This window comes from Cydia splendana, chromosome 26 (assembly GCF_910591565.1).
Source record: "Cydia splendana chromosome 26, ilCydSple1.2, whole genome shotgun sequence".
Classification (NCBI taxonomy): Eukaryota; Metazoa; Arthropoda; class Insecta; order Lepidoptera; family Tortricidae; genus Cydia; species Cydia splendana.
The window spans coordinates 7,788,414-7,806,692 of record NC_085985.1 but is presented as its reverse complement, the minus strand read 5'-3'; the positions used below and the strand labels follow the sequence as shown (position 1 = coordinate 7,806,692).

Here is an 18,279-nt window from a genome sequence, read left to right as displayed (position 1 = left end):
GGGAGCCTGGGGTCCGCTTGACAACTAATCCCATGATTTGACGTAGGCACTAGTTTTTACGAAAGCGACTGCCATCTGACCTTCCAACCCAGAGGGGAAACTAGGCCTTATTGGGATTATTCCGGTTTCCTCACGATGTTTTTCCTTCACCGAAAAGCGACTGGTACATATCAAATGATACACAGGTAAATATTGTATGGAGTTAAATTGGTTACCAAGTACTATATCTGACTAGTGTGGATCATAGTTTATCAGTAGGGCATATTTATTTATTCATTAAATATGTACAGCAAACTTTTCACTATATCTAATTGTACAGTCGCCATCAGATATATCGGAGCGGCCAAGGTGTTCACAATATCTGAACACGCGCTCTAACGCCCTGACAATAGAGGCGTGTTCCGATATTTGTGAGCACCTTGGCCGCTCCGATATATCTGATGGCGACTGTACATTTTAATTGAAACCAGCGTTTAAAGGCATAGTGTGCTGTGGAGTGTAGACTGTAACTTTGAAGTGATGAGGGGTTCGTTGGGTGAAGCGTAGAAACTCGGCAAACTGGAACGCGCTGGCCGCTGCTGTCTCGAAGTCCGCTATACCTCCATTTACCGGTATATGTATTGTGTGAAATGAAAACACATATATTTGATTTATTTACTTGGAGAGTGTTCAGGCTGGTATGAGTGAAGCTCTCTTGATGTCTCTGATATCTCTGAATAAGCTACAAACGGCTCCGGTTTATATAGGAAAATACAAGGCCGTTAGGTACCTTTTTCAACTAGTGGGTGTATCATGCAGAGTCAGTAATGTATATTTTTGCCAATCTCATTAATAATTAACACGTATGAAAAGAACATGGATCCTAGACTTATAACTAGATACATACATTCCACGCAATTCATTAACATAATATACGAACACAAGTAAAAACATGATAAAACGCACACAAGTAAAATGATTAAAACTTAAAATACTAAAAGATTAAACTGAAACATAACAAGACTCCTAGCTATTCACGACAGTGTGCAGTAACAGCCCAAAAAGACCGGGGCCTGTGCTAGGGCTACACACACGGTGTAACATGAGGAAACCGAATAATTTTAACCACGCATTTCTGAGGTCAAAAGAAGGAAAAAATGTAATATGAGTTTAGGTCAATTTCGCCAAAAAAAATGTATTGTTTTTTTGTTTTGTTTTTTAATTTTTTTGAATGTATTTGTACATAACAAATAAATGTTATTGGTAAACTTGTCACTTACATTGATTTTTAATTTTTTTTTTCGTAAAACCCACTTTTTGCAAAGTGTTACTTGTCACTTTTTGACATCTATCAATAAGGATATTTAGACTACGACCCATAGCACCAACATCACCATCAAATAGGCCTTTTACACTATGTAACAATAAAAACTTTTTATTTAAAAAATTAATATTATCTCTGAAACTAGGCGAATTTCAAAAAAGTTTATAGGACATTTTTGTCTCTAAATATGATCAGGCCCCAATTTCACATCGGTGACAGGTGCGACGATTTGTAAAATCACTATAGCTGACGTCACAGGCATCCATGGGCTACGGTTACCACTTACCATCGGGCGGGCCGTATTCCTGTTTGCCACCATCATTGTATTATTTAAAAAAACGTTATTATATCGAAAAAAAAAACAGATATTTCTCCTGCGAAGTTTCTGACAATTGTCAAAGATTTAGAAGAATTGTAGGTAATGAGTTATATGTCGGAATTTCGTGACAATTGTAGTGTTTCTTGTGACAATTGTCATAAACTTAGCAAGAGAAATATCTGTTTTTTTCCGATATCATAAAGTTTTTTTTAATAATACAATGATGGTGGCAAACAGGAATACGGCCCGCCCGATGGTAAGCGGTAACCGTAGTTCATGGATGCCTGTGACGTCAGCAACAGTGATTTTACAATTCGTCGCACCTGTCACGTTGGTGAAACAGGGGCCAGGAATACGCCGTTAAAATTATTCGGTTTATTCATGTTACACCGAAATTTATCGCTCGAATATGCAATAGTGATAGAGAGGCAGAAACCGAACTCGTGTTGCACTTTTCGATTGTCGTGTTTCACGGTAGGCCATGTGATTGACGTAGTGACGCATGATGTGTCATTGATGTTTGTTTACTGTATGCGCTAATGGTGCCATCTAGTCATGCGCAAAATGTATCACTGAAAAGAAAAGATTGATATGCATCTTTCTTACGCTGTGAAGTACTTCACTCTTTTAGTTCACTAGTTCAGTTTAGTTCAGTAGCTCAACAGATCCATCTATATCAAAAGTATTGGTTTCATTTCTCTCATTCGCAGATATATTGAGTTGAATGAAGAATTTGATAGATAATTTCATTCAATATGAATCACTCAAGTAAATTAATTTATGAAATGAAGGTTTAACATGGCGTCCTTGTCACTCTTTAAGCGAATGAGCAAGTAAATGAACAGATTTTTAAACTGAGTTCAGTTCAGCAGTTGCTGAAGTAATGAACTAAATGAATCCGCGCTGAACTAGTGAATGAAAGAGTGACATCAAGTGAAGTACTTCATTTGAATCTTTCATTCGCGAACTACTCATGTCTAGTGCCATCTACGCAGAGCTTTGCCTAATATTGCCTATTGTATAGGCGGCCACCGTGAGTATGGTCGAACGACGATATTATTTAAAATTAATTTATTGTTATCACTATTATCAGCCTTTCACAATTGGGTACTTTCCTCTACTTAAAATAAATTATTTCACACCGTGCACGAAATAAAGCACCAGATCATTATTAGAAAAACATAGATAGCAGTTATTTTTAAACACAATTTCGATTTAATAAATCGGATGGAAGTATAAAAAGTAGGTGAGTTGACTGTGACGTCACTACACACAGTTTTCATACCGGGTGTGGCCTGTAACACGAGCAAATAATTAAAACATAGATTGTATTCCTCAAACGGTGACACTTTTGTTCAACAACTTTTAAAAATTATGAAGTATTTAGACTTGCTATTTTTCATACAAAATAAATATTAGCTTCAATGGACGCCATCGCCACGCCATATCATTGTGATTGACGTTGCTTGTCACGCCTTAAAGATAACAAAATTCGCAATACATTGCGTCTTAGAATAAACTTTAATGTATATTAATAATCAAACCATCCGTTATTTTTAAAAGTCGCTGAACAAATGTTGGTCAGTATGAGTACAGCCTACAGTTTAATTTTTTGCTCATATTACAGGCCACACCCGGTATAAATTCCATATTAGCAAAGAGAATAGATAATATAGAGGGGTCCTGTCATAGTAAATTTTGTAGTCACAGTGAATTTACTGCCATCTATCGACACACGACTAAAACTCAAAATGAAAACGTATAAAATTATCAAAAAAATGTATATATATGAATAAATGATTTTATTATTTTATATCATTTTGACCCATGTTCATTCTATGTGTTAAAATTGTTAAATATGAAACGGTGTCGTCGCGCCATCTAACCGAGTATAGGCTAAAGGTGTGTGCGCCATCTATTCGAGAATGACTTTTTCTTGATTTCCGAGGCACGCTTTTTCCTTAGACTTTATTCATCTTATACGAAGTTACATATGTCTTTGATATTAGCAAATCGTTTTGACAGTTCTAAAAAAGAAGCTGATTTGACTAGTAGGAAAGTAGCCAAAAAATAATAAACTGAATTTTATTTCTTATCGACAATCGCATAGAAGTTAACTACGGATGCCGTTCAAAAACTGAATAAATAAAATAAATAAATGTGTAAATCGCAAGCCGAACACCCAGAACTAAATTAGTATCGCGTCTCGTTACCCAGTTAACTAACGGGTATAGCGACATCTAGCGTGATATTGGGGAAACCAGAACTATCTATACCCGTCCAAACTTATAGCATGCACGGAAGTGTCACGCTGTGAACAGATCACTATGATAACTATACATCGGTAACTCGTGGCATTTAGGTAGCACTTAAAAGATTAGTTTAATTTTTTTTTTGTGGTTTTTTTTTCTCGACTCGTATAGGAAGAACATTGTCACATCACTAGTCTGTGCCTGCTACCTAAATGCCACGAGTTACCGATGTGTAATGATAACATTGATAACGTTGTGGACGGATCTCCATGGTAACGTTACGTAATTTAATTGTAATGTTATCTATGACGTTATCACGCAAAATTATCGTCCGTAAACTGACTTGACAGCCATATTTTATTTTAATAAAATTATTATTAGTTGTATGTCTTTCCCATCACGGAACAATGGTGTTCCGGACCTTTGGGAGGCGTGCGCGGAGCCGAAGCCAACACGTAGAGGCCCTTTTGACACTTTAATGAAATGTAAGGGGTACACCGAGCGGAGGCTGCCCTTGCCCGTGTCATGGGACGCACGCAGAGGCAGCACCCGCCAGGGTGTAAGGACTATTGAGAGTTGATGGAATCTAAAATGAACTAGGTTATTGGGTGAAAGCGATGGACTAAGAACTGAGCTATGGGGTAAAAAACCGGACGCCTGCCTAATAAAACGGTATGCAATTTTATTTCCGGCAGACGGTGACTCGCCCTCACAAGATGGGCCCCCACAAAAAGCGACATCTAGGATGGCTCAAGGGCAACACCGGTGTGAGCGGCTCAGGGGTGTCGAGAGGTGTGCGCCGCTTTCTACCCAGTGGCTGTTAACAGCCACTGTGCCAACTCGCGTCTTATGCATATTTCACTTCCACCCCTGGAGCTTATAGCTCTAACGACTCCACTCTGGCCGGCCGGCTTAGGCAAGCCAGAGGCAGAGAATCCTGTCCCACCCACTCTCCTTGCGGGTAACAGAACTCTCCAGGAGCACTCGGGTACGTGAGGTCGCTAATCCCCAACAGCTCGCCACAAGCCTTATTATTAGTTATTGTTATTAATAATCAGCCTTTCGAAATTACCGAAAAAAAAACCGGGCAAGTGCGAGTCGGACTCGCCCACCGAGGGTTCCGTACTTTTTAGTATTTGTTATAGCGGCAACAGAAATACATCATCTGTGAAAATTTCAACTGTCTAGCTATCACGGTTCGTGAGATACAGCCTGATGACGGACGGACGGACGGACGGACGGACAGCGGAGTCTTAATAATAGCAAAAAGAATAGATAGTATAGAGGGGTCATGTCATTGTAAATTTTGTAGTCACTGCAAATTTACTGCCATCTATCGACACACGACTAAAAATGAAAACGTATAAAGTTATCAAAAAATGTATATATATGGATAAATGATTTTATTATTTTTATATCATTTTGATCCATGTTCATTCGCTGATATCTATGTGTTAAAAATGAAACGGTGTCGTCACGCCATCTAGCCGAGGATAGGCTAAAGGTGTGTGCGGCATCTATTCGAGAATGACTTTTACTTGAATTCCGCGGCACGTTTTTTCCTTAGACTTTATTCGTCTTATACGAAGTTACATATGTCTTTGGTAATAGGGTCCCGTTTTACCCTTTGGGTACGAAACCTTAAAAAGTGTACTTTTTATTGCATATCGACAATCGCATAGCAGTGAACTACGGATGCCGTTCAAAAACTGAATAAATAAATAAATAAATGAATTGGCAAGTCGAACCCCCAGACTGAACTAAACTAGTATCGCGTCTCGTTACCCAGTTTACTCACGGGTATAGCGACATCTAGCGTTGAATTGGGGAAACCAGAACTATCTGATTGACGTGACGTGTGATGTTTCATTGATGATGTCAATGAGGTTTGTTTACTGTGTGTGCTAGAGGTGCCACCTACGCAGAGCTTTGCTAAGTATTCCCTATTCTCTCTGGGACCACAGAATAAATAATAGTACTAGGTACAGAAGACTCACAGCAAAACGCGTCTGCTACGATCAGGACAGATATGGCCGCTAGGTGGCGACAGCGCCACGCGCGGCTTACGGCTAGCCACCATAATTGGTGTGGAACGGATGTACTTTTAGCTACATGTAGCAAAGCGACGAAATCGCAGAGTGAGCCACGCCTGCTGGGGCCCAGTACAACACTCACCGTATGGTGCGTGAGCATGAACTGCACCTCCTCGAGCTTGACCAGCTTCCGCACGCAGGAGTACCCGCCGCTGAGGTCGCTCAGCAGCCCGAGGGTCTTCGCTATGATCTGCTCCGAGCCGCCCCAGTACTTCAGGTTGGTGATGCTGAAAACATGTGGCAGGTCGCGTCAGACAAGTATAGGGAGCGAGCGTGAACGAAATTAATCATACATTTTGTGAATTTATACATTTGCTAATTTCAATTTCAAGACCGTCAAAAATATGGCTGATAGTTCTAAAAATATGTTTCCGATTCAGGCCACAAGATGGCAGACCCCACAGAAAACTACCACAAGCAGGCGTGGCTCACTCCGGGATTTCGTCGCTTTGCTGCGGGTAGCTAAAAGTACATCTGTTCCACACCAATTTTGGTGGTTAGCCATAAGCCGCGCGTGGCGCTGTCGCCACCTACCGGCCATATCTGTCTTGATCGTAACAGACGCGTTTTGTTAGAGAGTGAGTCTTCTGTACCTAGTACTATTATTTATTCTGTGCCACAAGCTTGACCTAAACCACAGTTACTACTGTACGCAGACATAGATCAATTTGAAATGAACTATGGGGGGCAGAATAGGAGCCGTCAGATTATTGGCGCGAGGCGTAAATGCTTCTTATGCTCCCAATGTAGCCCACAAGATGGCAGAACCTACTATGCACAATTTATTCTTTTAAAATTATGGCTTCAGTACAGTGGGACTATTTCGCCAGTATCAAGGTATTAGGAGCAAGGTAATCTGACTAAAATTGTACGGTTAGTACAAGGCAGTGTACGGTGATTTTATTTTCTCTTGTAAAGCGATAGCTGGCCTTTACAAGTAGCACGTGGACTATCGGCCGTTGACTCCAAACTGGTGGTTAAACGCGCTTCAAGATTAATTCTCCATTCACTGCACATCACCACATTAGTTTACTGTATAATAAGCTATCGTATCATAGTTTAAACAATATTAATGAGCAAAAAACCAAATTAACCATGAGGCTAACTATCAAGATGGCGCTCGAACCGGAAGTCCTACTATGCACAAGCACAGAATAAATAATAGTGCTCCCGTATAGAAAGGACACTTCCTACAAAACCGAAGTTTGACAGCGATTCAGGGAGGAATCATGCTATGCCTTTCTAATGTATGGCCACTACCGTTTTCGGCTATAGGGTTATCAAAATTCAAGTGATTATCTTATCTGTGGTCGTGCACGCAAAAGGACGTCAAGTGGTGCCAACCCTAATAATTGCTCGGAGCAATGCTGAGCCGAACGGAGCCGAGTTTGCCCGAAGGGAGCAGTGTCTCCCCACTGGCACAAGAAAACGTACAAGAACGGAATAAATAATAGTACTAGGTACAGAAGACTCACTCTCTAACAAAACGCGTCTGTTACGATCAGGACAGATATGGCCGCTAGGTGGCGACAGCGCCACGCGCGGCTTATGGTTAGCTACCAAAATTGGTGTGGAACGGATGTACTTTTAGCTACCAAAGCAAAGCGACGAAATCGCGGAGTGAGCCACGCCTGACCATACAACAACAACAAACAACAACAACACAACAACAACAGTGAACAAGTAGACTCACATTTTCCTCATGAGCACGCTCAGCAACCGGCTCTCGTCGTTGAGCCCCAGCACCTCGGACAACCGCCGGTACACCTAGAACGAACAAATATAATGTTAAACAAGATTACCTACACAAAAAAAAAGATTTAAGGCAAGAAGGTATAGTTGAATTACGGGTATTTTCTAGCTTAAGATCGGTTTTCCTAGGATAGCGGTGCCGTCATATAGCGGCCGTCTCCATACTAAATAATACGGCCAAATATGGATGTCGTAGTATTTGTATGGAGACGGCCGCTATATGACGGCACCGCTATCCTAGGAAACTAGAGCATTAGGGTGGTATTCCATCGAAGCGCTGGTGGCCTAGCGGTAAGAGCGTGCGACTTTCAATCCAGAGGACGCGGGTTCAAACCCCGGCTCGTTTCGTAATATCATTTGATATTTACTAGAGTTAGACCAAGAAAAGTCTGCAGCGATTTTAATACCCCACGCAGAGCAAGTGTCATTTTAAACGTTAATCTTCTATGTAATTATGACGTATAAATAACACTAACCTGTGTGGGCTATCAAAACCGCTGCAGACTTTTCTTGGTCTAACTCTGGTTGCTTTTCGGTGAAGGAAAACATCGCGAGGAAACCGGACTAATCCCAATAAGGCCTAATAGTTTCCCCTCTGGGTTGGAAGGTCAGATGGCAGTCGCTTTCGTAAAATCTAGTTCCTACGTCAATTCTTGGGATTAGTTGTCAAGCGGACCCCAGGCTCCCATGAGCCGTGGCAAAATGCCGGGATAACGCGAGGAAGCAGAAGATGGTATTCCATCTGACCAATACCTTTGTCCAATGTGTATTGTGTCTCACATTTTGCTTAATGAGAGAGTGAGACGCAATAACATTGGACAAAAAAATTGGACAGGTGGAATACCATCCTTAAACAAGTATGCGCGCTTCGTTGTGAGATTATTGCAGGTGCATGTAGAGAATTAACCTTTTGAACGCCAAACGGCGCATCCATTTGCCGTGCCACTGACGCCACGGGGGTAAAAATGCCAACCTAAAAGTGGGGTGTTTTTTAGTAGATTTTCGTCAAAAAACGATACGTCATATGCCGTCTTTGGCATCGTTGTCACGATTTTGCGTTGACGTCAATTGCCGTCTGTGGCGTTCAAAAGGTTAAGAAAATTCAAAAATCCTGTTGTATGTAAAATTCATTGCCGACGTGTCTCAGGTTGGTATTCCACCTATCCAATTTCTTAGTCCGATGTGTATTGCGTATCACATTTTGCTTTAATGAGAGAGTGAGACGCAATAACATTGGACACATATTTTGGACAAATGGAATACCAATCTAAGGAATGATATTTCGCAGCCTATTATCCTGATCACAACGTTCCTATCCGCACGTGTTTGAAATGACAATAGTTATTTGTTTTACAAGGGGGCAAAGTTGTTGTTTAACCACTCGTGGTAATATTGATACCCGCGCAAGCGAAAGATTCCAAAATTGAAATCGTGAGCGTTGCGAGGGTTTCAAAGCACGAGGGTTAAACAAAATTCGCCCCCAAGTGAAACACAACATTTTTCACCACACTAACCCGAAGCAAATATTAAATGTAAAATATCAAACAAAATCAAATCCAAATTAAGGTTTTAAAATATTTATCATCCAAAACCATCGTTTAAAAGTCAATTCTACCAGCAAACATAAGAAACCAACTCAAAATTTTCATTTGATTACTTTGCCTCACATTTGAACAAAATGCAACTTTGCTATAAGTTTTTGAAGTGCAAAGTAAGCCTTTCCGAGCTGGTGTGGTGAAAATTGTATCAATATTTGTGTTATGTAAAACTGCCCCACCTTGCTGTTCTTTTGCACCTGGTCGCCGACGTATATTTTCCTAAACTGCTCGAAGAACGACATCATAGCCAGCTCCAGTTTCTCACAGCCGCCCTGCAATCATAATAGTTATTTGTTTTACACGGGAGCTAAGTTCGAATTTAAACTGTTGTGAGACATACTAACATTGAATAATTTTACGGTTTAGACTCACTTGTTTTTAGTCACTCGCGCGACATGTTTCGGAGAGCCTAGGTCTCCTTTCTCAAGCACTGCGAGAAACAGTGCGAGCAGCGTTCACGACGGCCGTGTATCGCGTACTGCGGCTCGCCGCGTCGCACGCTGCGCGCGCGCCGAGAAAACAGGTTGGGAGAGGTCTTTCGCTGTTATTGTAGGCGGGCATAGTGGTGTGTTTGGGCTTGGGTCACCTAACACTTGTAGCGATACACAGCACGAACTCAACATGTTGCGCGAGTGACTAAAAACAAGTGAGTCTAAAACGTAAAATTATTCAATGAGAGCTAAGTTGTTAAATCGTGTTGTTGTTCGACGAATCCGACTCGGTTGGGCAGCGTTTGGGAAGCTACGGCACATCTTTTTGTCCAATATTCCGCAGTGTCTCAAGACGAAAGTCTTCGACCAGTGTGTGTTGCCAGTGATGACATATGGAACTGAAACGTGGCCGCTTACTGTGTGCCTCATAAGAAGGCTCAAAGTCACCCAAAGGGCAATGGAGAGGGCTATGCTGGGAGTCGCATCAGAAATGAGGCCATCCGCAGCAGAACCAAAGTAACCGATGTAGTCCTCCGAATCGCTAAACTTAAGTGGCAGTGGGCGGGGCACGTTGCCAATAGAACCGATGCCCGTTGGGGCGGAAAGGTTCTCGAGTGGCGACCACGTACCGGAAGGCGCAACGTGGATAGACCCCCACAAGGTGGACTGACGACCTGGTAAAGGGCTGGTCGCGGGAGTCCGCTGGATGCGGGTGGCGCAAGACCGGTCATTGTGGCACTCGTTGGGGGAGGCCTATGTCCAGCAGTGGACTTCCTCTGGCTGATATGATGATGATGATTTGTTTTACACGAGAACAAAGTTGTTTATAAATCTTATTTTTAGGGTTCCGTACCCAAAGGGTAAAAACGGGATCCTATTACTAACACTCCACTGTCCGTCTGTGTCTGTCACCATGCTGTATCTCAAGAACCGTGATAGCTAGGCAGTTGAAATTTTCACAGATGATGTATTTCAGACAGAATCAAATAAATATTTGAATGGGGCTCCCATACAACGAACGTGATTTTTTTGCCGTTTTTAGGGTTTCGTAGTCACCTAGAAACCCTTATAGTTTCGCCATGTCTGTATGTCTGTCTGTCGAGGCTTTGCTCCGTGATCGCTAGTGCTAGAAAGCTGCAATTAGACATGGATACATAAATCATGCATTGCGACAGAACAGTAAAATAAAAAGTATAAAAAAAATTTTTTGGGGTACCTCCCATACAAAAAGATTATTTTTGAATTTTTTTCTTTTTTCGAACTGTCATAACGATTTTGCTACTATGGAATTTATATGAAACACTAGCATGTGACGTCACAATCAAATTACCTACTCTTTATAGTTTAATACGGGTTTTAAAATAGAAATTGTGTCTAAAATTAACTGCTGTCTACGTTTCTCTATTAATCTTCCGATGCTTTATTTCATGCATGGTGTAATAGTTATTTACGATACAAGTGCGGAAAAGAGGAAATTCGAAACGAGTGGCGATAAATTAAAACACGACCGAACGGAGTGTTTTAAATCGACACGAGATGCGAATTACCTATTCGCATGTGTATCGTACAACGTTTTACAGTACAGTCACCTGCAATAATATGTTACACAACGAAGGCCGCAAAAATATCTGACAAGATCTTATTTGTAGAGCCATACGAGCGTGTCACATATATTTTGCGGCCTTCGAAGAGTAACATATTATTGCATGTGACTGTACATATGGCCCTTTAAATGAAATCGCACGAAATGTGCTATTTTACGCCTCGGTCGTGTTTTAATTTATCACCACTCGTTGCCAATTTCCTAGTTTCCGCACTTGTATCGTAAATAACTATTATTTTAAGGGCCACCCCACATCTGGCGTCTTTCGGGCGTCGGCGTCGGTCAGCGCTATGGAAAATGACGTCGCTGCGCAGTTGCGTCGACGTTGCGTCGACGTTGCGTCGACGTTGCGTCGAGCAGGGTCATAGAGTTGTAGACGCCGACGAGACGCCGACGCTCGAAAGACGCTAGATGTGGGGTGGCCCTAAATACAGTCAAATACCCTATTGTTTAGAAGGTCGTATAGTTTAGCTGTGCAGTATATTTCAGGAATGAAGAGGGAGTGAAGTGGAATAGATGGACTTACTGTGGCGAGCCTCGAGTCGGTGAGGTCCATGAGCTGCAGGACCCGACAGACGAGTTCTCCGTCCATGGCGTCGTTCTCGTCGCAGATGTTGACGGACGCGCGGCCGCCGATGCAGGCGCCGATCATGTACACCAGCCAGGTTAGTTGACCTGCGGGTTGAGATTTGCTGGTTAAATTGGGGTCCATTAAATTTGGCTCAGCGATCCAAAGAGAATCTTGGCCTCCGAAACGAGAGCGTGTGCCACCTGTCCCGATCCTGCGCAAGTTCCGGCCAGTTAAGATCGGTTTTCCTAGAATAGCGGTGCCGTCATATAGCGGCCGTCTCCATACTAAATAATACGGCTAAATATGGATGTCGTAGTATTTGTATGGAGACGGCCGCTATATGACGGTACAGCTATCCTAGGAATCTAGAGCATTACTGACGCAAAGCTGGAACAGATCCACCGTCACAGTGTCTTCCCAGCGATACCTGGGCCGACCCACCGGACGGCTACCAGTCGGTCGGTCCAAGAACGCCCTCTTGACTGCCCGATCCTCTCCCATTCTGAGTAGGAGACTCACGTAATGTTTAGAGAATAAGTATGAACCCTGGAACTTTCGTCTTTGGTAATGCGACTTATACCAAAGACATATGTAACTTCGTATAAGATGAATAAAGTCTAAGGAAATAAAAACCGGGCAAGTGCGAGTCGGACTCGCGCACGAAGGGTTCCGTACCATAATGCAAAAAAAAAAAACGCAAAAAAAGCAAAAAAAAAACGGTCACCCATCCAAGTACTGACCACTCCCGACGTTGCTTAACTTTGGTCAAAAATCACGTTTGTTGTATGGGAGCCCCATTTAAATCTTTATTTTATTCTGTTTTTAGTATTTGTTGTTATAGCGGCAACAGAAATACATCATCTGTGAAAATTTCAACTATCTAGCTATCACGGTTCGTGAGATACAGCCTGGTGACAGACGGACGGACAGCGAAGTCTTAGTAATAGGGTCCCGTTTTACCCTTTGGGTACGGAACCCTAAAAACGTGCCTCGGAAATCAAGAAAAAGTCATTCTCGGATAGATGGCGCACACACCATTGGCCTATGCTCAGCTAGATGGCGTGACAACACCGTTTCATATTTAACAATTTTAACACATAGATATCAGTGAATGAACATAGGTCAAAATGATATAAAAATAATAAAATCATTTATCCATATAAATACATTTTTTGATAATTTTATACGTTTTCATTTTGAGTTTTAGTCGTGTGTCGATAGATGGCAGTAAATTTACTGTGACTACAAAATTTACTATGACAGGACCCCTCTATACTATCTATTCTCTTTGCTTATACTAAGCATAAGCAGATCCAGCGGTTACCCCCTTGCCACTCGTTACCCTTGTGAGGGGGCAAAGACACTCTAGCCTTCTAATAGTCTAGCATTCTTTTCTTTCAAACGATTTATATTTATTTATTTATTTAAACTTTATTGCACAAAACATAAAAATAATGCACAAATAGCGGACGTAATGCCTAATGGCATTTATACTCGGCTACGTTTTTAGGGTTCCGTACCCAAAGGGTAAAAACGGGACCCTGTTACTAAGACTCCGCTGTCCGTCCGTCCGTCCGTCTGTCACCAGGCTGTATCTCACGAACCGTGATAGCTACAGTTGAAATTTTCACAGATGATGTATTTCTGTTGCCGTTATAACAACATATACTAAAAACAAAATAAAATTTATTAAGTGGGGCATGTTCTACATCGCGCTATTGACATTTTTTAACGCGTGGATATAAACCCCCGTAAAATGTGTGAAACTTTATTGCAACGATATAAGAGCTCTAACCCAGCGGTCGGCTACCAGCGGCCCGCGGGCCGCATGCGGCCCGCCAATCTCTCGCTTGCGGCCCGCGAGCCTCCCTGGCTATTTTGTATGTAATACTGACGAACGACAATGTCTGCTAAAGTCACAAATATTACCAAAGTGCGGCCCGCGTCATCTTCGTTAACTACTATATGGCCCTTAGCTGCTAAAAGGTTGCCGACCGCTGCTCTAACAGATAAACCATTTAAGTGTGAGTGCAACGGTTGGAATAAACTGTCGATGCAAGTACGGCAAGACGTGCCAAGTCAACTACCAGTGACCCACACATTTTATCACGTTTATTGTATTCCCATACACTGTAGTTGGCTTGGCACGTCTTGCCGTACTCGTATCGCCCGATCACTGACAGTTTATTCCAACCGTTGCACTTACACTTAAATGCTTTATCGGTTAGATGTTCAGCTCTTATATCGTTGCAATAAGGTTTCACATATTTTACGGGGGGTATATATCCACGCGTTAAAAAATGTCAATAGCGCGATGTAGAACATTCCAAATTCAAATGACAGCGCGCCACGAACGCCGGCTCACGAAAATAAATACGCTCGTTCGAAATTCAAGTTCTCGTGTGTCAATGGAAGATGGAAGCTAACGGCTTCTAGAACATTCTACGTACCTCTGAGTACTGTGAGTTGGTGCGCGTTCCCCTCGACGCTGTACGCGGCGGCGGCGCGGTCGAAGTGCGACACCAGTAGTTGACACGTTTTGCCGTACTCGCACCGCCCGATCACTGACAGCTGTTCTAACTGTTGTTGCACGCAGCCCACTTCGTCGAGGGGGTCTTCTAGGCCGTCCCTGGAAATTGTTGAATTCAATGTGACGTCCATACATTATGAGTACACATCGGTAACTCGTGGCATTTAGGTAGCACTTAAAAGATTAGTTTAATTAATTCCTTTTTTTAGTGGTTTCTTTTTCTCGACTCGTATAGGAAGAACATTGTCCCATCACTAGTCTGTTAGAAACTGTCAAGTGCCACGAGTTACCGATGTGTGCTCATCACTAATCTTTTAAGTGCTACCTAAATGCCACGAGTTACCGATGTGTAATTATGAGCAAGGCTCGGAACCGGTTTTTCTTCATACAAAAAATACCACTATGATTACGTTCTTTGGTTTATTTTTAATGGGACAATCTAATAATACGAAGTTGTTAACTAAATACATGATTCAGTCCTACCTAAGGAGCATAAAATAATTTAAATAAAAAAAACCGGTTTAGAGCCCTGAGTTTAAAGGAGGGTCCAGAAATTTGAAAGAAATAGTGTAAAACAATGATTAAATTATAACTCAAGATATGTTATAGGCGTTCCAAAATTGAAGCGCTTACCTTGTGACAAATTGTACAAGTTGCATTTAGTCGCACCTGGACAAGCGAAAAATGTGCACGTGCTAACGAGCTCCCGCTCACCGAAAGAGACAAGCTAATGTTTAACAACAAGTACCTATGACAACGATGAATGGAATGCGAAAATTAATCAAAAACAACAGATTTTTTCGTAGATGTGGATATAAATTTGAAAGAATTCTTGTGCTTCTTATGAATGAGTATAACCAATCTATAGTTATATAATTATAATATCATTGGTGTAACATTAGAAAATTGGACTACAATTTGAAATATGACGTTCTCAATCAAAAGGTACCACTTTTTCGCTTACCATAAAGACGAAATTGGCTTGTATCTTTATACGAAAATTTAACCTGTCAGAGCGACAATGTAGTACCTTTTGATTGAGAATGACACATTTGTGATATGTTTGTGCATATCCAAAGAGCTTCACTGATGTTTCCGGGCGTATATCTATTAGATGTAACGCCCAGGACGTACGTCTCTAGTAGACGCGTCTCTGCACCAAGTACTGTCCTGTGCGGTTGTTAGCCACCCACCTGACGACGACGGCCACAGAGTTGAGTCTGGACTCTATGTACGCGGCGGTAACGCCCGGGGCGTACGTCTCCAGTAGATGTGGCTCCGTGGCCTTGACGTAGGGTACGGACGCCACCATGCGCTGCCACAGTGACAGAAGGTAGTGCACTGAGTTGGGGGCGAATTGCCACATCTGAAATTGTAAATTTTCCAAGTCATATGAAAAACACAGGAGGTCACTTGAATAAAAATTTAGCACTGATTTGGAGTTGATCTAATGGCTTCTCTACATTATCGGCGATGATAGACGATGACTGGCGGGGACGATAGTGTAGAGGCTTAGAGCATTTAGTAACTGGAGATGTCATCGCTGTCATTTTCTTTACGAAACAGTCTGCCGATTTTTGCGGGGGAGGGGACGTCAAATGTATTGCTATTTCTACATGATTTGTACGTAACGTACAAATAGCCATGTCATTCCATAAAAAATTTGCACAATTGTGCAAGTTTTTCGGCAGAGGGGTAAGCTCTTAAAGGCCACTCCAGTTATTAAATGCTCTAAGTGTAGAGGGCATACTCGGCAGGAATGTCATCGTCTATCATCGCCTGCGACACGTGAGTTGTCGGTTTTTAGGGCACACATCAAAGGGAATCGCTGGGCGGTTACGTTGTACAGGCTATCATGTGGATGCTTGCACCAAAAAGAATAGATAGTATAGAGGGGTCCTGTCATTGTAAATTTTGTAGTCACTGTAAATTTACTGCCATCTATCGACACACGACTAAAACTCAAAATGAAAACGTATAAAGTTATCAAAAAATGTATATATATGGATAAATAATTTTATTATTTTTATATCATTTTGATCCATGCTCATTCAATGATATCTATGTGTTAAAATTGTTAAATATGAAACGGTGTCGTCACGCCATCTAGCCGAGGATAGGCTAAAGGTGTGTGCGCCATCTATTCGAGAATGACTTTTACTTGAATTCCGAGGCACGTTTTTTCCTTAGACTTTATTCGTCTTATACGAAGTTACATATGTCTTTGCTTGCACGATCATCAACGATGATAGTGTAGAGGAGGCATTACACCAGATGTCGCGAGTGTCGCGACTGACGAAAAATGTATTGCTAAAATAATTTACAACTAGAGTTAGACCAAGAAACGTCTGCAGCGATTTTGATAGCCCACGCAGTGTAAGTGTTATTTAACCGACATAATTTCATCCAAGTTTGACGTTTAAAATGACACTTGCACTGCGTGGGCTATCAAAATCGCTGCAGACTTTCCTCGGTGTGACTCTAATATTACAAGCTGGAAGTTGAAATTAAGTTCCGGTTAATGCGGTTATAATATTAACTGACAATTGTTGAGCATTAGACTTTTCGTTCGTCGCGACATCTATTGTCAACTAGTAGTACTGATAAATCCACTACTTGACGCTAAATGTCGACTACGAAATAGCTCGCGTTTTGGAAAGAAAACTGATGTATGGCGTTATAGTTCGTTTTTTAGCATTAGAAATAAGGTAAAGAATCTTGATGTGTCTTTTTATTGAAAAACACGTTTTAAAAATAAGTCACGGCAAATATGTAATAATTATGAATATGATACGATCATTTATATTCTTCTGCTTACATAAGTAATAGTTACTGATTTTTAAAAAGCGTTTTTCAATTAAATGGCATGTCAAGATCGCTGACCTTCTTTCTAATGCTAAAAAAACGAACATAGCACTCTATCCTTACTTATTTCTCTATGGTAACCGATACGTACTTGTAAGCTCTGAACTGTGAACTTCGCTATGAGTTCTATGAGACGCGGGTAGTTGTCGACCATGACCAGTTCGCCGAGTTGATAGTTGGACTTGAGCCGCGCCAGCAACCGGCAGAACTCGTGGTAGTTCGAAGGGTCGGAGAGGCCCTGGAACGTAAAAGGATACATTTTAGCATTGACGAAGACACAGGGCGGACACGCTATACATCAAATAGTAGATTGTACAACAAGGGCATAAAGTGACCCATTTCTACCCGAGGCAATTTTTTGGTCTGAGCGAAGCGAAGACCAAAATAGTAGACGAGGGTAAAAATGGACATTTATGCCCTTGTTGTACACTCTGCTTTTCACCTCGATTGCGAGGAAAATAAATTATATTTTTCACGGCAATTTACACCACGAAATTGTCGTAAAGCGAAAGAACATAATACATAACCAATTCCCGCCAACTAACTTTTTAATTTTTTTTTTTAATTTTTAACATGTGATCAGAGTTTCAGACGCTTGGTTATCTGCCAAGTCAAACATTTCGGAGCATTTTTGAACGATAATCGACTCCTATTTTATGTGATTTACTAAATTTAATGACAGAAAATACGGATTTCTAATAAATTGTAGCAAAAATAAAATAATATAACAAGTTTTGTCATCTACACAATTTTATTGCTCAGTTAAATTGTGCAATATGTTTTAACTGTTTGGCTGTTGAGACCGATTACCTTAGTCTTAGAAAAAAAATTTACTTTTATGCTCTAGAGCATAAAATGCGATTTTATGTCGTCTACGCACGACATAAAGGTGCACTTTTTGAGCATGAGAAGTGAAAAATAATTTGCGTTTGTGTGCGCGGCACGTCTGTACACGCGTCATT

General features: G+C 41.5%; 1 protein-coding gene across 1 annotated transcript in view; it reads right to left on the bottom strand.

The window, feature by feature from the left end:
- The window catches only part of LOC134803423 (exportin-7-B), a 72,078-nt gene that overhangs the window by 39,185 nt on the left and 14,614 nt on the right, over positions 1 to 18,279 (bottom strand). Inside the window, exons 9-15 of the mRNA XM_063776243.1 lie at positions 17,409 to 17,555; positions 15,646 to 15,818; positions 14,373 to 14,551; positions 11,878 to 12,026; positions 9,497 to 9,589; positions 7,661 to 7,734; positions 6,050 to 6,194 (exon numbers count right to left, since the gene is read on the bottom strand). Coding sequence (XP_063632313.1) covers positions 6,050 to 6,194; positions 7,661 to 7,734; positions 9,497 to 9,589; positions 11,878 to 12,026; positions 14,373 to 14,551; positions 15,646 to 15,818; positions 17,409 to 17,555 — 960 coding nt within the window. The remainder of the gene's footprint in view (positions 1 to 6,049; positions 6,195 to 7,660; positions 7,735 to 9,496; positions 9,590 to 11,877; positions 12,027 to 14,372; positions 14,552 to 15,645; positions 15,819 to 17,408; positions 17,556 to 18,279) is intronic.